The 25,255-nt window shown below is 40.2% G+C and overlaps 1 protein-coding gene across 1 annotated transcript in view; it reads left to right on the top strand.

Moving 5' to 3' along the window:
• CDK5RAP2 (CDK5 regulatory subunit associated protein 2) overlaps positions 1-25,255 on the top strand; it is a 72,905-nt gene that overhangs the window by 16,533 nt on the left and 31,117 nt on the right. Inside the window, 10 exon segments of the mRNA XM_071817531.1 lie at positions 4,731-4,901; positions 5,866-6,039; positions 11,688-11,785; positions 14,123-14,253; positions 15,359-15,474; positions 15,970-16,098; positions 19,980-20,075; positions 21,605-21,652; positions 22,264-22,451; positions 23,660-24,125. Of these exon segments, the coding sequence (XP_071673632.1) occupies positions 4,731-4,901; positions 5,866-6,039; positions 11,688-11,785; positions 14,123-14,253; positions 15,359-15,474; positions 15,970-16,098; positions 19,980-20,075; positions 21,605-21,652; positions 22,264-22,451; positions 23,660-24,125 (1,617 nt within the window).

Genomic DNA, 25,255 nt, shown 5'->3' with positions numbered 1-25,255 from the left:
ATAGAATTTTGATGGTCTTGGTCAGGTTCCAGAAGAAAAACCACATTATCATTTATAAGTGGTAAATGGTTCCTGTTGGTTTCAGTTTCTCTGAGAGGAGAATCTGAACATGCACAACAACGTACATTTTATATTTCTGCTCTATTTGTCTTATTACATGTCTATACTTTATCTTAAATTACACTACTTAAACTTTGTTCTAAGTTCTAATGCAGAACAGGAATAAGTAGCCAGTTGTTGCAACCTTAAGCCAAACTCAGGTTGGCTTTTTGCTCTCTGTAAAGATTGTATACTTAATAACTTCTGCTTGTAAAATTCCCAAAATACAGGATTAGTTAATCACAATTTAGCATAAAAAATTATGTGCTGTATCTATTTTGCTTCATATTCCATTTAGGGTTTTTACCTTGCTGTAGGTGTTTAAATAAACACCTTTGTGTCCAGTACATGCAGCTTATGCAGCAAACTGAATGGGCAGGTTTCTTCTTTTCTTCCTTTGGAAAAAGGATGCACCTTCTGCAGGGTGTTTGACATAAAACACACAATTCTCACCGTGTATGTCTTGCAACATGAATTTTTTATAAAGTCTTCTCACCTGGAGTCCTGCTTGCACGCAAAGTCTGGTCCTCTTCAGTTAGGGATTAGTCTCCTGCTATATTAAATTACATAAAAGATTAAATGAGCTTCTATTTATTCAGTGAATGTTTTGCTTCAATTATTAAATAAGGACTTCAATAAAGCAGGTATACGTGGAAATTGCCATCCCTGCAATATCACTTAAAACCAGTAGAGGGATCTCTTTACCTATAAACAAACAAGTTCTTCTCCATGTCTTCTGCCCCCAATTTAAGTTGCGTTTTTGGTTGATTGTCAACTGCGGTTAGGCTGCCGTCACAAAGTCTCTATCTTTGGTGTGCTTTGAAATTTCTTCAGGGTGTTGAGGTTAAGGAGAGAAGGAACAGATCGCTCCTGTCAGTAAAGCAGCCACGAAGAACATACTTTATTGATTTAAAGTGTTTATATTTAACTGTCTTCTCTATTCAGAACTTTTTTTCATCTTTCAGGGGAGTTGGAATATAACTGTATAGGAAAGATGGGAAAAATAGTACTGAGTGGGGAGTTGCCAGGGGATTTGATGTTACTTGTATTACAGAAGCCTGTTTGACTCCATTATGTCCAAGTTTTTCATGTAAATGACTGGCTCCTTGGGGAAAAGCATTCTTGTCAAAAGATGAGCAGTCTTAGAAAAATTATATCCCTAACCTATTTCCTGCTCCTTGCAGAACAGCTGCTTCAATTTCAGAGTTGCTCGTACATTTGGATATAGCAACATTACCTGTGAAATGTTGCCCATTAAGTAGCAGATATGTGAGAGCAAAGAAATATGCTGTGATATTTTGCTCTTTGACAAATAGAAAACCACGTCAGTGATCCAATGCAAACCTTTTATGAGACAGCCTTAAAAATTCTGTTCTGTTTATGCTCAGAGATATCTATTTATCAGCGTTTCTATTTTATTAGAATAAAACCAGCAAGAATTTGCCTAAACTGTAGAAAATGCCCTCAATATCTTTAATGAACTGTTGCCTTAGCTTTGCACTCACAGGGAAATTTTCACTGACTTTTCGTATACTGTAGGTATAAGATGGGGAGTGACCTATTAGAGAGCAGTGCAGGGGAAAGGGACCTGGGGGTCCTGAGGACAGCAGGGTGACCATGAGCCAGCACTGGGCCCTTGTGGCCAGGAAGGTCAATGGTACCTGGGGTGGGTTAGAAGGGGGTGGTCAATAGGTCAGAGAGGTTCTCCTGCCCCTCTGCTCTGCCCTGGGGAGACCACACCTGGAATATTGTGTCCAGTTGTGGCCCCTCAGTTCCAGAAGGACAGGGAACTGCTGGAGAGAGTCCAGCGCAGGGCAACTAAGATGGTGGAGTGGAGCATCTCCCGTGTGAGGAAAGGCTGAGGGAGCTGGGGTTCTGGAGCTTGGAGAAGAGGAGACTGAGGGGTGACCTCATTCATGTTTACAAATATCTAAAGGGTGAGTGTCAGGAAGATGGAGCCAGGCTCTTCTCGGTCACAACCAATGATAGGACAAGGGGTAATGGGTTCAAACTGGAACACAAGAGGTTCCGCTTAAATTTGAGAAGAAACTTCTTCCTGGTGAGGGTGGCAGAGCCTGGCCCAGGCCGCCCAGGGAGGTTGTGGAGTCTCCTTCTCTGCAGACATTCAAACCCGCCTGGACACCTTCCTGTGGAACCTCAGCTGGGTGTTCCTGCTCCATGGGGGATTGCACTGGATGAGCTTTCCAGGTCCCTTCTGATCCTTGACATTCTGTGATTCTGTAATTGAGATAATCTGAATTTTTGCATATAGCTATTAAAAAAAAAACAAAGCCAAACCTTTAAGATCCAGAAAACATCCTTCTGCCCTGTTGTAAACCCAGCTTGTTGAGATGCTTTGGGCTTTACTGTCCTGAAATGGAAGAAGGTTAATTAAACTAAATTAATTAAGAGTGCTACGTGTGAGCTGATCATCCAAATGGCAGACTGTGCCCGGTATTCGGCGTCTCCTGCAGCAGTGGCCATAGATGTCCTTGAGCAATTTGTTAGCTCTTTATTAGGTCAAGTTTAAAAACAAAACCCAGTTCTGTACTTCCCAGAAGCTGCTGTTAAGCAGTAGTTCAGCATCACTTTAAGCTCTTTGAAACAAGAACTTTTGGGCATATATTCTTAAGTACAATAGATGAGGAATAAACATCAGTTCATCCTTAATGTTGCCAGTGTCCACCACGTTTCTGCGTCTACAACAGAGATTCAGTGCCGCTTGACAGAAGAGTTTGTTCAAATTTGCATGATTAAACACTTTAAGGACCCATTCTCTCTCCAGACCTAAATGTAGACAATTAGAGTGTGTTTACTAGGTATTCATATTTGATCAAGGGAAATGCAGAATAACTCATTAGGCAGAATTTATTATTTAGTCTTCCTACCTGTAGTTTAGCCTGAGAAGGAGGTTTTGGAGCTTCCTGACTTAATTATTCACCAACCTGTTTTCCACCTGACAAGAAGGGGGAGGCATCTGCTCTGGTCTTCTGTATTATAGTGTTTCACATTCATTTTTCTTAGTTCAACTATCATTAATCATAGGGAAGTCTCTTGGGAAAAAGGTTGGCAGAGGGAATTGCAAAGTTTATGCTCCGTGAGCCGTAGGTACTATATTATCCTTGCAACTCAGTGTATAGAAACCAATAGATTTTCTCCCAGACAATTTGAGTGGTCAATGAGTTCAAGCAACCTGCTATAGTGATGGATAGTTTTGTGTGTTACAGAATTCAAGCTCATGCAAAGAAGATAATTTTCAGCCTCCACTCTAGCCTGTTTTGGGAAGGATTTAGGGAACTCTGGGGGCAGAAATAGTAGAGGCAAAGTATCTGCAAATTGCAAATCTCTCTGTTTTTTTTTCTTTTTCCACAGTTGTATGCCTTGTCAGTCCTCCTCTTTCCATCAACGTAGCCAGAATATTTTTGTTGCTTTAAAGACAGAAGCGTAGTGTCTGTACCTGGCAAGTGTTGTACACCGAGATGACTTGAGATCAGATAATAGGGTGCGGTGGTGTTACTGCAGCAGCACCTTTTCTGTCTCTGCATGTCTGTCATCTTCTGAAAGCTGTTTAAGGTTTTCATAGAGAGAAGTCACAGAACGTTGGTCACTTAAAGTTATAGGACGGGTCAAAAGTGTTCCTTTGGAGTGTAATTACCTAACAAGTAATGCATTCACTTAAAGCCTCTCAGTGATGCAATAATATAAAACAGTATAAAAATAGAAAGCCGAGGAATAAATTTTGCAATGCGGTGAAAATCATAATGCTGCAGTTGATCCTTTGCTTCGAATACACTTGTTTTATGTGAATATGCTGGACGTGACCCACTTGAAGGATCTGCAGGAATGCAGAGGAGAAAGATATTGTGGTGTGTATCAAGTCTGTGACCTGCAGAGTATAATCCTGCTTTTTACATTGCAGTAGTCCATGTTGATTCCAACAGATCCTTTCAAGTCCCTATTTAAAGGAAATGTTTTGTGATTTAGAAGCAAAACGAACAAGAAGTGCATGTTTCTCTGCCAGGGAACTGAGATGTGGAGATGCAACTAATTGTGGGGCTGTAGGAAGTAATTAACAGCCAGAATCGAGATCAAGTTCAGTTCACAACTTCAAATCACGGTCATTTGAAGTTTGTGCTCTTGTGAAAAGAAAATGTTTTAGCATTTCTGACCTTTCGTTTGATGCAAAAGTAACTAGTAATACAATGTTAGTGCAAGAATTTTCATGGTGCGATGAGAAAAAGAGCAAATGACAAACCGAATCACCCGTAACCTATTTTCTCCTATTCCTAGCAAGGGAGTAAATTGACTCAGAAGTGAATGTTCATTTTGACAGCAACAACATCTACGTGCATGATATTCCAACAACCTTGGACTCCAGTCATTCTGTATGAAAGGCATTTAAAGAACAACAGCCTAGGTTTTTAGAAGACAATACTGACACTCATCTAAAACTTTCTTTAATTGTGTTCATAGATGTCAAGAGAAAGACACTGACTTAAATACATTCTCCAGACTATTCAGTGGTATGAGTAATTTCAAGCAATGGAAAGTTAAGCTAATAATGTGGATTGTTAGTCTTAAACTTTTTTTCAAGTTGATTTGCTAAATATTCAGTTTCTTTTTTGTTGCAGGACCTTAGAAATCAACTAGAGAAATTACATGGTGAAATGAGTGAGAAAGAAAAAGCAGTTGAACATCATTACAATATTCTTTTGAGTGAATGCAATCAGAAGTTGCAGAGCCAAGAACTAGTTATCAAGCAGCTGACAGACAATGTCAATCAGAAGGAGCTACTGCTTCAGGTGGGTAGACTTAAGTTGAAATGAAAACTGGAAAGTTATCATTTGATTTTGTATGAGGAATTATTACAAAATCACATTCATATTTGAAATTACTGTTGATTTTTATGATAATCCTTCACTTTTTATAACACTGTATTTGCAGAACAGACATATAATTATAGAGTGTGTGTCATTCAACAAGATTTCTTGTTAGGGTTTTATGAAGCGTGTGGACAGAGGAGGAAGAAAGCTTTATTAATACTTACATAGAATATCAGTGTTGTGATAAGATACTTTAAAAGCTCTGAAGTACTGATGATTTTCAGTGCATTGTGCAGAAACTGGAAGTTTAGGACTAGGTACAGATACTGAAATATTTTATCTGTGTTTTGGAGCTCATTCAAAATGCCATATAAGAGAAAGGAGCTGCCTGAATGTTAACAGACCCCTGCACAGTTTTGTTATAACTGAAGGTATAAACCTGAAAACTACTGATGGTATTAAACCAACACTGCAAAGAGTGATAGCTGAGGTCACTCTGTAGCTGGAGACCGAGGTGCATGCTTAGACTTATTTTGAAATACTTAAAGGACTGGATAATTGGATAGCTGGGAAAAGCTTCTGTTTTTTGCTTCTATTATCTTAAGTTGAGCTCATCTCTTCTGGGCTAGGTAAAGAACTTTAAACTAGATTCAAAGAGGGACGGGGTTGTAGCTGGGCTTGCATCAGTGGGGCATCACTCTAGAGTTGATGAAGGCTGGGAGGCCTCCCATGTCTTCCTGTGGAACCTCAGCTGGGTGTTCCTGCTCCATGGGGGGATTGCACTGGATGAGCTTTCCAGGTCCCTTCCAACCCCTGACATTCTGGGATTCTGTGAACACATGTTGGATCATCCTTGAATATTCTCCTGAATTTTGTTTGTCTCTTTTACAATATAAAACTAGAGTAAATTTTGTAAAACTATCTCATTGTTTTCTTTTGTTAGAAACTTGATGGAACAGTGAAAGAAAAGGATGCGGAATTGCAGGAGCTCCTGAATAAGTACAAGAACCTTCTAAGAGCCAATGAAGAACTTGAACTGAAAAATGAGGGCTTAGTAAAGGAAAAATGTGCTGCACAGTCTCAACAGTCAATCATCAAGATAGTCCGAGAGTTAGAGGTGAGTTTTTCGTAACTCTGATCGTTTGCTCTGGTTGTGTTGGGGGATTTTAGCTTCCCTGGTGTTTGTTGGAAGGACTGCTTGGCCGGCCAGCCATAGTCTAGGAGGTTCCTCCAGTCCCTTGACGATAACTTTATGATGCAAAGGGTGGAGGAGCAGACTAGAAGAGGTGCACTGCTGGACCTCATCCTCACTAACAAGGAGGGTCTGGTTGAAGTGGTAAAGGTTGAGGGCTGCCTTGGCTGCATCTCCTGTGGCAGGAACAGAATTGCTAGCAGAATTGCAACCCTGGACTTCAGCAGGGCAAACTTTGTCCTTTTCACGGAATTGCTGCAAGCTATTTCATTTTCATTAATGAGATTTGCCCAAGTACATTTAAAATAAAGTGAGCCAATGGCAAAGAAAACATGAGTGCTACATCTCGTGTCACATTCTGAACACTCTAGTGATGAGACGGTTGGTATGTTATGGGCACCATTATTAAACAAGGTAGCTGTGAGTGCACTTTGAGTCATGGGTTATGCGACAAGCTCAGAGTAAAGGACTCATATAACTCTTTGCCAGGGTATATCAATGTATATATGAATATACATGCAGGGAAGATGAAACCTGTGAAAGGCTGCGCAGAAATTCTATCTCTATAAAACAAACTGCAGTGCATGCGTGTATCTTTTCTCATGAAGGGACCCAGAAGTGACAGAAAATCAGACAGACTTAGTGAAAATCAAACACTGCCTTTCCTCTGTACACCCCACTTCCAATACCGGTGTCTAACCAGGAGAGAACAGCGGCGGGCGAAGCCGTGCATGGTAATGACCCAGCGCCACCTTCTAATCACCGTCTATTCTCTGTTGCTGGTTCACTTCGTGATTGTGAACAATACCTAATCACAACCCTTTGTCCTCTCGGCTCAACCTTGATGTGAGATATCTCCTGTAAGAACCCACTTTGGCATATTAATCATAAATTTTTGGACACAGATCATCCCGAGCTCTGCTCTCATTGGCTGCTGCGGCCTCTTTGATGACTTTGCAGCACTCCACCAACTCTCAACAAACGCACAGCTGGATCCTCCCCACCAGAGAGAACAGAAACCGAGCTCTTCCAGCCCCACTGATCTTTAAAGTTGAAGAAACTGAATTGAGAGATGCAGAACTTTCTCTCTTTCATCATATCTTTTTGCTTTATTTTAATGTAACGATAAATTTTAAAGCAACCAACATCCAAAGCTCCGCTGGGTGCCTTGGCCAGGCCAGGGAAGATAAGTGACAGTGTCTAATTAGACTTTGGATTCTTGAGCCACTGTCATGGGCTGGAGAGAGAGTGTGTGAGGGCACCGATAATTAGGTTAGTCACGCTACTGCTGACTCCGGTATCTATGGAGTCTCGGAATGATATGTATTTTACAGCCAAGGAATTTAGAAGTGCAATGGACTCCATATAATTTGGGAACTTCAGTTGGTTTTGTGATTAATGCTCTTCTCTCGCAACCAAGACTCCTATACTTGCAAAGCTCTTTTTGTTGGAGTGTTTGTTAGGTAAATACATTTCTAACATATATTTTTAGACCTCTGTGATTCATTCTATTACTGAGAAAAGCAGCAAAATTGAGAAAAGCGGCTCTTGTTCAGTTCTTGATCTGTGTTTCTGGGTTCTGTTGTGTTGTACGCAGCTGATACTGTAGTAAGGGGCCTCAGTGATGTGAGTTTTAATTCTAAATTGATTTCACTTAGTGTAAAAAAAAATATCTTGGATTTGCTGTAATGTAACCTTTCCATGATGTCTGTTTTTTGGGAGGGGGAGCTTATGTACTTGAGGGTGGCATAGGAAATGTAGTTAGCTGCTACACTGCAAGGCACATCTGAGGCTTCTGCAGACACAAGGCACTTTCCAGTTCCTGGATGATCAGCACGTTATTTGACTTTGGTTGTAATTACTCCTGAATTTGGGGAGTTAAGACTGTGCAGCCAGGGAACTGAAGGCTGTGTGCACAGAGTTGTGATCTCTAATTTGCTGCAACTGAGGGGATTATAGTCAACACATGGAAGTTACTGATGTAACCAGAGCATCGCAGTTGATGGGTGTTGTGAGAACTGGAATTGGTGCTATTGCTGCAGTGTGCTGGTTGTCACTGAATCGTTGTGAAATTGATGTTGTGAACACATAAGCCTGGTGGTAGTTCAGTTTCTGATTTGATGAGATGAGCTTATAGCTGAAAACAGCCATCTTTTTTGTCGATATCCACGTCTTCACACACTTCAAACCTGCTGTTTTTACCTGTGACACTGAGCATGGCCCCGGTGAGGGGAATGGATGTGGTTGGTGTGTCTCACCATGTCCACATTAGCAGAAATTTTATCTTGAAGGAGGTAGCCTGATGATGTGATATTTGGAGATCTGTGTATATTCCACTGGTCTTGCCTCACGTATCACCTCGAAGTTCCTCAGAGCCGTCAGCTTTGTGACGTTTTCTGTGGTGGAGATGACATCTTCTAAAAGTCACCACCAAAATCTTTTGCTGTCAGGATTTTCATTTTTGGATATGACTCAGTGCCCTGTAACAATTTTAATCTTATTAGTGATTGTTTCAGTTATGGTAGCCCATAAAGGTTTACTGCAATGTTAGAAGAAATGATCAAATCCTGGTCCTGGTGGATGGATGGATCGGTGATGAGGTGCAGGTTATGGCCTTCTCTCAATTTTTCATCCTCCGACCTTCAGAGAGTTTAAAATCATCCCAAGGGCTTTTGTAAGCAAGAGAGTGAGTGAGACAACTGGATATTCTTGTGACTTTGCCAATAAGTTATTTATTGCGGAGGTATAAACCTTTTACTTTCATTGCTTACAATATGAGAAACCTTTAATGAAAGTAAGTTATGTTTTCCACCACTGCTGCTTAGCAATAGTATTTCAGACTTAAATATAGACTTTAATGTATTAGATTGCCTCCTTTCATGGGAATATAAATCTTTCACTGCAATATGGTCCTGAATGTCTTGCAGCTATCTCCTCTAACACATTTTCCCTCACACCATGTGTCAAGAGGTTTAATGTTTCATTAACTCCCACAGCATTATGGTCTATTTAAGTTACAGAGCAGCCTTATGGTTTGTGTACCATTGGGGAGCTGATTGGAATAATTCACTCGTACGCTTTATTTAGAAATGACAATAATAATGTACCAAAAAAAATCTTGCTCTATCTTCTTATCCTTATTATTCTTGAAAGTTTCTGACAAATCAAGAACCCTTCTTCGGGATTTTGTGAACCTCTACCTGGTTGAATTTAGAATTTAATCATTTGTGTGTAGTCTGTGACACTTGGAATTGAGAAACACCTGTCATGCAGGAAAAAAAAAGGAGGGGGAGGATTTCATGAGCTAACCAAGGTTCTCGTTGAAATGTAGAACTAAATTAACATGGGAATTCTAAAAGAAACACAGGAAAGCGGAGCCCGGTTCTGTGTGTAGCGGTGCTTTGCTAGTACAGCAGCCACAGACCCCGAGCAATTGGTGACAACCATCATCTGATTTGTGTACCGTAAACTCTTCAGAGTGACATTACTTTGCCAGTGCTTCGGAGAGAGCTTTTAATTAGGATGTAGTTCTGTAGTGACTTCGGTAATAATTGCAAGGCTTGTATCAGACATATGGAAGAGTTCACTAAAACTTTTAACAGACTGTTAACTGACTAAATTAACTCAAAAGATGTATTTTTTCCTGTTGCTTTCTACGTCATTGATCAGTGTCACTGTGATCAAACTTTTTTCCAAGTTCAATTGCAATCTGTGTATTTTGCGTTTAGCGACTATTCTTGAAAGGCTGAGGTTCCAGCGCATTGAGGAGACTCCTGAATGCGGGCTGCAAGATGTGCATTTTCACAGGGGATTTTTAGTGAGATTTTTGTATTGATGGACTCTGGATCACCCACCTCTGTTTGCTCTTGTGTTTCTCGGTGAGCAGAAGCTATTGCTGTGTGCTCAGCTAGATAATAAACTGGAAACTCAGTATTTCGCACTTTGTATATAGAGTAATATTTAATAATTTAATAGATCGCACTAGAATCTGAAAATGTGTTAGAATCCAGCTACCATTAGGAAGGATGGGAGCTGAACATGATGCACATGGAGAAAGGCAAGGTCACTTCTTCAAAGAATCTGCAGCATTGGGTGGTGGAAGCTCCTCTTCCCGCAGTAGGATCTGACATGCAGATTACCTTAATGTGAGGAATCCGATTACACTTGCAAAATGTTATTCAACATATTTGCTAGCATACTGGCAAGTATGAGTGTAAAGAATTAAAAGTAAACAACAGTTGTCGTTGATTTTGTGCTGTTTACTTTGCAGAATACTGAATTTTTCAAATTAACAGAGTCTTCGCATCGTTAGTGTGAATTAACGAGATGCTACTGTAGCTGAATTTTTGTTGCAATTCCTTCCTTAGGAATTGCAATCGGAGTAATAACATCTGCTTAAAACTCCTGGGTGTAGATTTCTTCCTTGTTAATGATCTGTTCACTAATGATTTAGTACCTCTTGAGAGTTTAGTTTCCAATCTTGAGATTGTAATATGGGAAAATAGAATTACCTGTCGTTCTTGCTCTCCAGAGCTATCTTGTTGTACTGCAGCCGTGCACATTCCCCCTTAGCTTGGCACTTTCTTGTTCTTTCTTTCAGTTTTCAGCTGAAGAAGGAAACTGAGAGAAGCAACAAGACCAACTGTTCCTCTCAAACAGAGGCAGAATATGCGTCTGACATTAAGACAAGTAAATTTGCTATAGATATCCCAGTTATTTTCTCTTCTGAGATGGCTGATGTCTTACATATTTTTATGTGCTAAGTGCACGCAAATACTCCTTTAAATAGCTGCATTTTTTGCCTCCTGCTGGAAAAGTGGCTGTGTGGTTATTTTGAAGTGAAAAAAGTCTGGGGAACTTATTGGATCCTTACTGAGAATGCAGCATAAGAGTCGGGATTTATTCTAATAATAGTTACATACTGTGATATACTGTAATATATCTGTGAGCAAGACTGCAGGTAGACTATTTGCTTTGCACAAGTAAAGAAGCAGCTCGTAGTGACCCAGCTGAGTGTGCGGAAAACTGCCTCAACGAGCGTGTATCTGACATGTTCGTCCTCTATTTGTCTGCTCTGTATAGTCCTTTTTGTTCAGAAATGGAGCAGAATTTACAGAAAGGAAATTTTATCCAGAATACAGAGAAGGCTGTTAGGACAACGTCCTAAAATGTGTGCTTGGAGGGTAGGTTTGTCTGATTTCCCTGCCCTCCTTTTCCCTCCTCTGAAATCTTTACCTGTCAGGTTGTCCTTGGGTTGCTGAGTTATAAACCTGGCAGGTGCTTGGGATTGGAACAAAAGCTTTTCAGACACAGATAAAAACGATAAACCACTATTTAAATATACAACTCACAGTAGGTAAATAGTGAAAAAGCATTTACCTTCTTCAATAATAGCCATTTTTGAGTATCATGAATGGTTTCCAGATCCGTGTTAGGCTTCGGAAGCGGGCAATCCTGTTCAGCAAATTTGTATTTCTTTCACGTTTTCCTCAGAACACAGGTACCCACAAAGTTGTAGACACACAAACTTAAAAGTTACCCTGTAAGCTTACTATGTTCTTGTTTTAATTTAGGAAAATAAAGAAGCTGAATACGAAAAGCTGATCCTTGCTTTGAGAAAGGAACAGAATATTTATTCCACGCTAGTGAAGACCTTCAAAGAATCGGATAGGTAAGTACGTTTTCTGTTTTGGTGTATAATCTAAACTCAAAGGGCAAAAGTCAGAAGTTGTGAAAAAGGGTGCAGCTTAACTGGAGTGCTGGTAATTTTGTAATGGGCAATTGTTCAGTTCCCTCAGTTCCAGAAGGACAGGGAACTGCTGGGGAGAGTCCAGCGCAGCCACCAAGATGCTGAAGGGAGTGGAGCATCTCCCGTGTGAGGAAAGGCTGAGGGAGCTGGGGCTCTGGAGCTGGAGAAGAGGAGACTGAGGGGTGACCTCATTAATGTTTACAGATATCTAAAGGGTGAGTGTCAGGAGGATGGAGCCAGGCTCTTCTCAGTGACAACCAGTGATAGGACAAGGGGTAATGGGTTCAAACTGGAACACAAGAGGTTCCACTTAAATTTGAGAAGAAACTTCTTCATGGTGAGGGTGTCAGAGCCTGGCCCAGGCTGCCCAGGGAGGCTGTGGAGTCTCCTTCTCTGCAGACATTCAAACCCGCCTGGACCCCTTCCTGTGGAACCTCAGCTGGGTGTTCCTGCTCCATGGGGGATTGCACTGGATGAGCTTTCCAGGGCCCTTCCAAACCCTGACATTCTGGGATTCTGTGATCTTTCAAAGGAGGAAAATTATAACTGTAGTTACCATCATCAGTATAACAGGATCTTTACAATTAATTGTGCGGGATCAGGAGCAGGATCATTAGTTCTGTTTTCGCGATGCGGAATTACAGGATGCACAGAGCGCTGCGTTTTCATGCAGGGGATGCGCAGTGATTGAACAGCAGAGCGGGGAGTTGGGGGCAGGTCTTCTCATTTCTCCTCCTCGTAGTTTTGGGGGCTGAGATGTGCTGTAAATCTCACCAAGGAAACCTTGTACCCCCAAAGTTCTGAGGAGCTGATAAACCAACCCCGCAGATAAATTCAGCGTCCTCATTTGTGTAATTGCCATCAGCAGTGACACGGATTTTAGGCAAACATCTGTTTTCTTGCTGACATATCTTCTTTTAGGCGTTATTTATTTTAAGCAACCTGGATGGTTGTTTTTCAAAATAAGCTACCGGATGTCAGGACCATGACATTTCTTGTCTCTCCAAGCAGGGAATCAATGCTTTTTCTTTTGGAACCTTCAACTCATGAAAAGGAGGAAATGTGCTTACTTAGCTTATAGTAATGTGTTGGTTTGTATTTATTTTCAATATTTTTCCGAGCATTTAAGAGCTCTTCTTTCAAAGATGCTCTTGAGTGAGGGAGAATTGGTTAAAGCAATAAACACACCAGCACACTTGTCACAAGTCAGACTGCGAGTCTTTTCATATGTGTTGTCTTTTAATTAATGCATTTCTACAATATGCTGTTATTCTCGCACGAGTATGATGTGCTGTATGTTCTGTAGAGCCTCCTGCATTTAGTGCAGTGGATTGGAAATTCTACAGCAGCTTCTTTTGTCTTAAAACAGTGAGGTTCTGAATGAAATCAATGTGAAAACAAACAATACGAGTTCAGTAATACCTTGTTATTTATTTGTTATTAAATTAAGTTTGGTTCATTTTAGTATAATTTCAGTTTTTACTGTTAAGTCTTTTTATGGACTGATCGGCACAGTCTTGTCAGTGTTGTTGATGGGTATGGGGATGATCTAGCAAGAGAGAGCCAGAGGTGCTGACACCGTGAGCTCTCGGGACAGTGACCGATGCTAAAGGAGGAGCTTCGGTGGCCACCTTAGAAGAAACCTACTTAAAGAATTAAGTCACGTTGACAAATTATCATTTTTAAGTTTTGATGTTTACACCCCATTGAGATAATTGAGCCAATTTAGACCTTAAAAGGTCTTTTTACAGACTGTTGGATGAATGGAGAAATAAAACTGTTAGTTGTGTCTGGATCATATTTTCAATGAAACACAATCTAAAAAATCTTGTAGAGTGTAGTTCTGTAGCAAGGGAACAGAGGTTCCGTGGTCGCTCTATAATGGAATCACAGAGCCATCAGTATGATAAAAATGATGTTTTTCTGACATGCTTCTCAGAAGTTGGTAATTTTGGTTTTCTTTAAAAGGAATTACACAGGAGTTGGCTGGTAGAATATATCTGTCATGTTTAAACTGACTTACAAGCAGCACAGCTCAAAGCAGCAAGAAAAGGACGTGTATGTAAAGGCTTAGTCTCATCTTTCTCTGTAGTGATTTATTTATTCTTATACATCAAATGATGTGACTGTGTGATGAAAACCAGCATGGCCGATGTGCAATGGGCTCTTTGTGGAAGCCTGGATGCTGAAAAGATGTGGAGGTGCACAACAAAATGTTTCAAATTGCATCTTACAGATTCTTTTTCTTCCTTTCTTTAGTCTAAACAGCTTGCAAACGGAACTAAACAACATTTTCATGTTGCGGAAACAACTAGAAGAGGACGTTTTAGCTAATCGGAATCTGCAGAAGGTCTTAGAAGATCAGATTAAGGACATTAAAAACCGCCAAGGTGTGTATATACATGTGCAACCCATCCCTTTTCTTGAGGTTTTATTATTTTGTATTTCAGAAATTGTAAAGCTTTGAAATGTAGCTTGCCTTCTAGCTCTTTTTGTTGTACTTCTTTGGAGGTGTTTTTAGTATATACTTAGATATAGAAAAGAATAATATAAGTGCACATTCTTAAATATAGTTTACTGCGTATGTACAGATGTATCTGTTTTATTCCATAGGGAATCTATAAATAACAATAAAGGCTGTTCGCTTACCCCTTTAAACTTAGATTTTCAGTTGTAGCATCACTCCCTTGACAGCCATGGTAGGTGAGGAACGAGAAGCTGCTGCCGGTTCAGAGTTTCCAGCCCCAAAAGTGCAGAGATGCTGAACACCCAGGACAGACCAAAGGGTCCTGAGGGTACCCTCAGAATTAGCAATGATTTCTGAAGCTTTGGGTCCTCACAGCAGCCATGGGATCAGTGTCAGAGCTGGGAGTAGGACTTGGATGTCTCTTCTTTGTCCTAATTTATATATGCCTATCCCTATCTAATATTTATAGAATTAGCTGTCATCTGTATTGTAAATGAACAGGTGTTTATTGAAACATAACAAATCATTCCTGCAGTTATAAAGGAAATTAATAAGTAGCTATTTTCAATTAAATTAATGCAATCTTTTGACCCAAAAGCAAAATAAATTCAATAACTTTGTCTAACCCGGCTTTTTGCCTTGAGACCATGATTTCATGTTCATAAAAATATAGTTAAAACAGAATAACTATTCATGCCTTACTTATCCTTCCTAAAAATTATTTCTAATTGTAATGCTAAATATGCAAATTATAATTCAGAATTACGTTCACAACTCATGCTGATAACCACGGAAAATGCAGCCACAGAAAATACGGCATGTCTGCGTGTCAGAAGAACAAAGAAATATGAGGACAAAATTTGTTCAATTAACCAGAGAGCTTATTTTGGGGGATGAAACATTTGAACTGGCCTCCCACAGACTTATTAGTAGGTTCTTATTCAAAAAGTCCTGTCTTTGCATTTTATGCTGTTTTCTCCTGCAAACAGAGTTCCTGAAATAATTCCTGTCCTTGGTTATTTCGACAGATGAAACACAATCGTTCTGTGGAGATCAAACATCTTATATGAGTATCTGTTTAGGAGAGCAAGACCATTTAAGCCTACAGATAGACCATCTATCTCTTGAAGAGCTTAAGAAAAAGGTATTGATCTTTTTTATTATTAACCATTTGTAACAAATTAATTCTGCTTCACTTATAGTTTGTGCCTCTCTCAAAAAGGTTTGTGTAGGTACAGTTGAGTAGTTCTGAAAGGATTTGAAGTTCTCATCTCTGTGGTTTGTGATCCACCTTTTATGAGCTGTTCAGTCTTTATTCCACCGCATGAGCTTCAGAATCAGCTGAAAGACGGATGGTTTGCCGCAAAGGTTCTATGATCCTTAGACATCTGGATTCAAGTTTCAGATTCAATACCCTATTTTAGTCATCATGAAGTATACCAACTCCAAAGAAAAGTTTTGACATTAAGTATCCTACAATGTGTATTTCATGCACTTGTATTAATCACGTAGGTGGTAGTGGTGTCTATAATTTATATTTCTGTATAGCACACTCCTTCCCAGAATTTGCAAATCTTCATTCGTTTTCCTGCTAGTATAGATGTTACTCGTTTTGCTTGTTCTTCTTTTGGTTATTCAGGTTACTGACCTTCTCTTGATGGTTAAAGATCTGCAGTCAATTAATGAAGAGCTTAAGAAAAAACAGCTTGGGTGTTGTTCAACAGATTCTCAAGGAAAGGAAGCACTGAAGATATTAAACCACAGTGAGGTAGGTTTTCTGTGTTAAAGTAGTGAATCCGACTCTCACATCTAATATACCTTGTGGAGTCATTTCCATCAGTGCAGAATGAGTGTAAAGCCCCCAGGGCTTAGGTTGCTAATTCCTTATAATAACTTTTTAAATTAATGATGTAAACAACTTCAAGATGTTAGCACAACAGAATCAGCTCAATGCAAGTGCTCAGTAATGTCTCAAGTTGATTTTAAGGGAACAACTTACACATTAAAATATTAATTGGGTATGTGATACATTTGTTTTGCCAATTGAAAGGAGAGGGAATAGTTAATTTTACAAAGAAAACACTATCTTATGTAACATTTTAGCTATTACTGAATGTCTGCTGTTCAAGAGTCATTGTCAGGCTGTGTCTGGTTCTGTAAGAGCTCAGTTCATATCTCCTCTGTGTCTGCAGAACAACTAAGGTTCACTGAGGCCGAAAAAGAAAGAATAGCATGTTGGGTCACTTAAACACGTTTGTTCCTCAGTGTAGCACATGTAAGTATATGAAGAAGTGGTGGATTGCTGAGGGGTGCAAGGAGGTCACCCTGGGGGGTTCCGTTCTTTTGCCCAAAGCCGAGGCTGCTTTGAGCTGTGGGGAAGAAGAGATCTTGGCAAAATCCTTCCACTGAGCAGCATTTTGGGTGCTGTTTCCCCATGTGTCTTATTATGTGTGAATGCTGGAGGATGTTCAGGAGGCTCCGGCAGGTTCTGGTGACCCTTCCAGCTTGTTATAATGTAGTACCTTTCTTTATATTGTGCTGTGGTTTTTGCTTTCAGTTACATTGTTCTTGCACACCACATATTGAATAGAAAGGTAAAAATAGTAAAGGAATAGTGATGTTGCTAGTATTTTGCGTCTTGGATTTCTGAATTAACTCAATTAAAAATCAGGCATAGTTTGAATCGATTGTGTGTAGGGATTGCCTAATTCTAGACCTGGGACTGTGGCATTGATGATTTTTCTGCAGGACAGTTTATTCTGCAGAATCTGGAAGAAGGGTCATGTCTTTTACTGTATGTGCTGCAGATGCAATGGGAGCAATCACCAAAAGTCACAAAATATTCTCGCTGTTTTCAATTTTAAGATGTGCTCATGTTACCTTTAATTGAAATATATTTTAATTTATAGATCGACCTTCAGGGATGCCATGGCTTTCATTAAAATAATGAATTTACATGTTACTGTAATAGGTTTGCATGAAAAGCTTGTGGGCAATCTGTTTTCGAGTGCATGCACTTGCTATAGATTAATTACATTTAGTAATTTGCCTCATCATCCGGCAGAGGGTGCTGCCCCCCCACCGATGCCATCGTTAATGGCCAAAGAATTTGTGTCCATTGCTAATATAATCATGACAAGACACTGTGCACTCCTGCGTTTGTCTCAGCATGGAAAGAACATACAGGGCTACTTACTTAAAAAACTGTCTAAGTGAAATTAGATGTAGGATGGCAAAGAATGAAGCTTGTAAAATAGAAACAAACCTCAAAATTCTGGTAAAATAGGAAAGTAAAATATGATATTTTAACCTGGGCCAGAATGTTAATAGTACTATGGAGCTCAAAGGTTAAAGGATCTGTAATTAAAAGTTTTTAGTTTAAGAGGTACCATTTTATCACTCTTGGCAATAAATAGCTACCGAGTTTTTGGCTCATGGATTGTGACAACAGTGTGTTTTGCATACTAATAACCATTGTCAAAAAAACCCAAGTTCTATTTTTTTGTGCGTATTTTGGGCTAGAATTTGTTGGCAGGTAGTGCTGAGGTGACATTAACATATGTGCTGTAAGAGGAATTTGGACAGACACAGAAAGACGTATCTTTCTCAGGTTCTTAAAATGAACCCATCTTTCTCGTTGAGCACAAATCAGATGAATCTGCACGTTGGTGCCTCTGCAGGGCATCTCCCAAAGGTCTGACAGCCCCCAGGACTCTGCTTCTTGGCTTCATGTTCGGAAGGGAGGGAGGAGGAGAGGAAAAGGCTGTTTTTGTACTGTCCTCTGAACATCTGCTTTCTCAAAAAGAAGCGGCCTCGGTGATTTCAGCCTCCAGGGCTCCAGGGATCTTTGCAAACCAAGTGTATCAGTGGTTCATTTAGGAAAAACATTCTCAAGGTTTCCAGTCTCCAAGGAAATACTTTAAACAGGTAGCTTAGTCTTGGTAGACTATTTTTTTTCCTTGCCTTAAGACACTTATTTTCTTTTAATCTTCTGTTGAACATTAGGTTGTGCTCCTTAGAGCGCAGCAAGTTTATTTTCAACCTCTCAGACACAGAACTGTAGGACCAGGCTCAAACTGCGTCATTTATTGTCATAGTGTCCCATAACCTGCTTCTCAGGGGAGAGTTTCATTCTAAGAAGCATCACTTATTGATCCAAATAATGACCTGGGAAAAGCAAATATTAAAAATATTGAGTCATAAAAGATGATTCTTGTGGGTGGAGAAGTTATATGTGCAAATAAGTTTAATTTTGATACACAAATGTGGGCTTCGATCTGAATCTGCACAAGGAAGATTAAACTTTAGCACGTTTTTTATAAAAGCCAATATTATTGGACTTTGGCCATCCCATGATTACAGCAAAAAGATATTTTTTATAACATGTGTCCTTGCTCTATCACAGAATGTTAGGGATTGGAAGGGACCTCGAAAGCTCATCCATTCCAGTCCCCCTCTGGAGCAGGCTGACTGGTCTATAGTTCCCCAGGTCCTCCTTCTTGCCCTTTTTGAAGACTGCAGTGACATTTGCTTTCCTCCAGTCCTCAGGCACCTCTTCCGTTTCTCAACACTTTGCAAAGACGATGGAGAGCGGTCCAGCAATGACCTCGGCCAGCTCCCTCAGCACCCGTGGGTGCATCCCATCTGGACCCATGGATTTATGGATGTCCAGATTGCCTCACTGCTCCCTAACCCAGTCCTCATCAACCGAGACAAACTCCTCCATTGTCCAGCCTTCCTCTGGGGCCTCAGCGGTGCGGGGCTCCTCAGCACAGCCCCCAGCAGAGTAGACAGAGACAAAGAAGGCGTTCAGTAACTCTGCCTTCTCTGTATCTTCTGTCACCAGGGCACCCACCTTGTTCATCAGTGGGCCTACATTGCCTCTGGTGTTAGTTTTATCTGCCACGTATTGGAAAAAACTCTTCATGTTGTCCTTGACCCCTCTTGCTAGGTTTAATTCTAAGGAGGCCTTAGCTTTCCTAGTTACCTCCCTACACCTTCTGACAACAGCCTTATATTCTCCCCAAGTGGCCAGCCCCTCCTTCCATGATCTATAAACTCTCCTCTTCCACTTGTGCAGACCCAGCAGTTCCCTGTTGAACCACGCAGGTCTCCTGGCTCCCTTCCTTGACTTCCTATGTATCGGGATGCTCTGATCTTATGCCCGGTAGAAACAGTCCCTGAACACCAACCAAGCATCTTGGGCCCCTTTACCTTCAAGCAGCCTTGCCCATGGGCTTTGTTTTACAAGCATCTATTTCTTCCTAAATTGTGTAGCAAGTGAAAATAAATTCTGGAAGCTGGCAAATAAAATAGGCACGATTAGAACATGGCTGGAGGCGGGAGGCCTTTGCCAGAAGAGGTTAAGTGATTTTTTTTATTGTTTTGTAAATTCTGAGGAGAAAGGGTTAAATGAAAATGAAGGAATGTGTAAGATTAAGTTTCACTGTATTTAATATGAGTCATGCCTGGGTTTTATATTAATTTTCTTTGATCTTGTTGAAGAAATCTAATCCCGTGTTTGTTACTTTGTATTACAGGCTTTTTTTATTTCTCTTTTAAGACATGTCACTGACTTATTTATGCATGTTTCATCTCACAGTATTTTTTTTTGTGCTACATTTTCACATCATTCCATACTTTGTGTAGTGTCTTGAAATAACAGAGGAGGCTGTGATGGAGACTGAAGATGGTGACAATGACAGGAAGAAACGGAACAGTCCATTTTCTGAGAGGGTCAGCCAGGTAGGACTCCAGTCTGGGTACATTATGTTTCAGTGCTCTTTTCTCTGCATGCCTTTAAACATTTTCTTAGAACGTGAAGTCTTTTGCAAACAAAGCATACTTCTCTTGGTATCTGATTTTGCTTTCAACTAATTGTTGTCCTAAAGAGTTTCTGAAAGCTTTTTCCTCTATTTTTCTGCTGCTAGGGTTTTGCAGTCATGATAACTTTCATTCTGGTCCTTATTTGCTTTTGTTCAAGTGCTCATAATCTTCCTTAATGGAGATGACAGAAAATCCCTGAAAATGGTGTTTCTTTACATGCACACGCTTTGATCTTCAACCTCCATTGCAGTCAGGCCTATAACACAAATTGTATAAGGTTCACTTGCTACTATGATTGAGGAAAAAATACTGTAGATCCTTCTTTAGAGTTGATGTTTTGGTAACTTGTTGACCACATTTTCATACACACAGGAATCTGCTGTCCTCTTATTCTGTCGTTCAAAATTGATGTAATATAAAGCATCCAGGAATCACAAAGTAACTCGTGTTGCAAGGGACCTTAGAAGATCATGCAGTGTAATTAAAGTTGAACCTTTCAGGGGTGGCTGACACTGGAAGCTGTGCTGCCATCCAGAGACCTGGACAGGCTGGAGAGCTGGGCAGGGAGAAATTTAATGAAATAGAACAAGGGAAAGTGTAGAGTCTTGAATCTGGGCAGGAACAACCCCAGGTTCCAGTATAGGTTGGGAATGAGCTGTTGGGGAGCAGTGAAAAGGGACCTTGGGGTCCTGGGGACAACAGGGTGACCATGAGCCAGCACTGGGCCCTTGTGACCAGGAAGGCCAATGGTACCTGGGGTGGGTTAGAAGGGGGTGGTCAGTAGGTCAGAGAGGTTCTCCTGCCCCTCTGCTCTGCCCTGGGGAGACCCCACCTGGAATCTTGTGTCCAGTTGTGGCCCCTCAGTTCCAGAAGGACAGGGAACTGCTGGAGAGAGTCCAGCGCAGCCACCAAGATGCTGAAGGGAGTGGAGCATCTCCCATGTGAGGAAAGGCTGAGGGAGCTGGGGCTCTGGAGCTGGAGGAGACTGAGGGGGGACCTCATTAATGTTTACAGATATATAAAGGGTGAGTGTCAGGAGGATGGAGCCAGACTCTTCTCGGTGACAACCAATGATAGGACAAGGGGCAATGGGTTCAAACTGGAACACAAAAGGCTCCACTTAAATTTGAGAAGCAACTTGTTCCTGGTGAGGTTGGCAGAGCCTGGCCCAGGCTGCCCAGGGAGGCTGTGGAGTCTCCTTCTCTGCAGACATTCAAACCCGCCTGGACACCTTCCTGTGGAACCTCAGCTGGGTGTTCCTGCTCCATGGGGGGATTGCACTGGATGAGCTTCCCAGGTCCCTTCCAACCCCTGACATTCTGGGATTCTGTGTAAATCATAACATACCAAAACATGACACAAAATGTGGCATATTGGTTAGTAATGTGGAAGAATAATGATGTTCTGTTCTTTGAAATGTGCAATTTCTGTGTTTCTCTGTTTACTAGGTATGCCTTCAAGTATCTTTGGATTTTCCTTGTGAGGTGGATAAACAGGTAAGTGATGTATTGTAAAGGTTCTCTTGACTCTTTAACACCTTTATTTCTTGCTGCTGATGGAAATTGGATCCAAATGGGCCCAGTATGACTTCTCATATAATTGAATCAAGAGACTTTCACTGATTTTAAATGGAGGTTGAAATACTGGTGAGAACCTAGGACATGTCTATGGTGTTACGTACAAAAAAAGGGCAGTTTGTAAATACTTGAAGTTGCTTCTTGTCCTGGCCATCAGGGCTCCCATCTGGAGATCGCAGGGCAGAATTTAGTACTGTATGGACACATGATTCAAAGGTGAACTAATAAAAACATTAGCTGCGATCTACAGGCTACATTCTAGAAGTTTCATAGCTCTTCATAGATAATGACCTTCAGGGAAATCTACTTACTACTTACTAAACAACTGATCACTATGAATTAATCATATGAAATAGATGTTAATTAGTTTTTCTATTAATAAATAGTAAGTGAAATGTCTATGGATGCTTCTTAATGTAGATAAAGAGCGTCAGGAATTACAAAACCCGATTACAAAAAGATTACAGCCCTGAATTTAATAGAACATTAAATACCTGTGTAATAAGAAAATGTTTGCAATTTTTTCACAGATAACTCCATCGGGCTATTCAGAGAGTTTCTGCGAAGACAGACATTATAGGAGTCCAAATAAGCCTCAGTTTGAACGTGATACAAATGGCAAACACTTTGACAGAACAGGAATGAGTGAACATGAAACAGAAGAGAACTTGCTCACATCTCTTTTAAGAGAAAATAGAACATCTGTGCTGGAATCTACGTAAGTATGAGGGATATGGTCTGCTTTTGACAGTATTTCTATTTAAGAAGAGAAGAAAGTAATTTTGCTAAAGTGAATTTAGATAATGGCACTGTCTAATTTACCTGAGAAATTGGCAAGGCGCCTTCAGAGCCATTTTAGTCTATCATGCAATTAAGTAATTAGGAAACATACTATCAGTAGAAATCCTTATGAAAAACCCATTACAAGGAAAAAACCTCTCCAAAGTTACTGGTATACGGAGCTTTACTGTAGGGGCTGTTTGCAGGGTGGGCCTAGTCTCTCCAAAAGGCATAAATGGGCTTAGTTATCAAAGCACTTGTTAGTGGTAAATGAGGAGATACTACCCTGTGAGAGGATGAATAGATAGCATTTTTTTATTTGTTAACTTTTCTCACAAGTCTGCTAATGAGTGATTCCAGCATCATCATTTTTACCATTCTAGTGTGTGATCTTTTCGATGTTCAAGTGAAAATGACTGTATTGACTGGTGATGAGCCTGTACTTTGCATAACTGAATTCTCACTGGTGACACTAGGTACCAAAGACATAAAAGCCTGGTTAGCTTCTGCCATTTCAAATGCTAGCTCTGCAAATGCAGTCATCTTAAATGCTGGTTTATATGTTTAGTGGCACAAACAGCTCTCTATTGGACACACGAAAACATCTGTAGAAATTGAGGGCTTTCTTAGTCTTTAAATGCCTCTTATTTAGCTTAAGTTTCTCTTAAAACATTGCACTCCAAACTGTTGGCCATGGACCAGTCGTTATCTGGGGCAGTTTGATGGTCTGAAGTGAGCTGGTTTCACAGAATCACAGAATGTCAGGGGTTGGAAGGGACCTCGAAAGATCATCCAGTGCAATCCCCCTGCCGGAGCAGGAACACCCAGATGAGGTTGCTATGTAACGTAAGCAATTGATGGAGTGACCAGAGCTTTAGTATCTGTTCACAAATGGGGAGAGGGGCGATAGTGCATATATGGTCATAAATATGAGAAAAGCATTGGTGAGATAATTTATGATATAACTTCGTGTTGTGAAAAGGTTTCAAACATTCTTTTCATTAGTGAGTAATTTGTTAATGAGTAAAATGGAATCTCCTGGGAATTTCAAGTAAGTCAAGACACTGCAAAAGAGTTTCTTAGAATGTATTCGTGTTTTCTTAAATAAAGATCAAAATTCACGCCTTTTCTTTTTTCTGAGTATAGCAGACAAGAACAAATGAAAATTGTAAATGAACTGTTAGATCATCTGAACACAACAGAGGAAGAATGTTCAAGTGAAGATATAGAGAAAAAGGATGAAAAAGATCTCAGGCAAATGATTATTCAACTAAGAGCTGAACTCAAACATTTCAAGCAGGTCAATAAATTCTTAAAGCAGCAAGTAGAATTGAAGTCAACTTTTGATGGGAAAGAGAAGCTTTATCTGGATGCAGCGCCACAGATTAATAAGGATATAGAGTTGTTGAAAGCGGAATTGAAAGATGCAGCTACACAAACAATGACTTTAGAGAGTAATGTCATGAGATTCAAACATGAAGGCAAAAAAGGAGCCTCAGAAGAAAAGCCAAAATATTCAAGATTAAATGCAGAAAGAGAACATCAGCAAGAAAATGTGTATAAGGAGGGTGAACAGCATGAAAGACTTTTTTATAGAAGGAGAGCAAATGAAGTAAGTTTATTTAAAATTCTTTTTTGGGTACTTGGGGAATACATGTATAAAAGAGAAAAATACGTTTCATTTCAAATATTAAATCTTGCTCTTGTGTAATTTTTACAATTAGAAAAAGAGATGTAAACCAAATATATTTTAGATAATTGTTCTTAATGTTCAGAGCTTTTCATCGCATACTTCAGTGTGCTTTAGAACATTAATTAATTGAATTTCAATCCTCACCGGGACTGGATACTAGTAAATGTTATAGCTTTTGGAAAAAGAGATTGTTTCTAACATAATGGTCTGATTATGTAGTACCTTATATCTCTGCTTAGATGTTCAGAACCAGAGTCTTCTGAACTGAAAGCTTATTGAGTCTAAATGGCAAATGAGCTCTACAGAACTGAAGATTTGCATGAAGTCTGAGAGCAGGCGGGTGAAGAGTCAATGGCAGATTTCAACAATTTCGAATCTTAATTCTGTGCTTTTATTAACATCTTATCATTGTGTCTTGCTTTTCGAGAATATGACCGGTCGTGCTCTATAAACCTGGAGCTCAGCTCTTGGTGTTTGGTTGGAACCTCAGTGCACAGAATCCCGTTTGTGAGTACAGATATAGTTTGCTTTTGCCAGATAGGTTTCCAAGCCGTTTGTTTGCAGACAGTCTGTGATCCCAACCAGAGAGGTGGGAAAACAAGTGTCTGCTAAAGGCTTCATCTGTATTGTTTTAGTAACAGCTAGAGAAGCAAAGTTGAACTCTTTGAAGATCTTCTCTCTTGCAGACAAGGAGAGTATTGCTTTTGATTCTTTGCACTGCTAGTAGAGAACGTGGTAGCACCTTCTGCAAAGAGCGGCTTCCATGACTTCAGTGATCAAGAGATTTCTGTGAGCTGGCAATTGGGAACAACTCATTTTTACTCTGGCTCGTTCATGTTGGATTCAGTTTTCTGAAGGAAGTGGCTTGTAAACCAGGAGATGTTGACAAGCCTTTGTTCTGTACAGGCATAAACATTTTGTATAGTTCGGGTTTTTATGGAAAAGATTTTGGTATGTATGGTTGGTCCCTGGCAAGCGCCCTGGAAAATTCATGCCAGTCTTAACCATAGGTTCTGATACCCGTGAAAAATCAAAACCTAAGTAACGCA

Source organism: Patagioenas fasciata, chromosome 20 (assembly GCF_037038585.1).
Source record: "Patagioenas fasciata isolate bPatFas1 chromosome 20, bPatFas1.hap1, whole genome shotgun sequence".
Lineage (NCBI taxonomy): Eukaryota > Metazoa > Chordata > Aves > Columbiformes > Columbidae > Patagioenas > Patagioenas fasciata.
The sequence above is the reverse complement of the archived record's forward strand: the minus strand, read 5'-3'. Positions and strand labels throughout refer to the sequence as shown.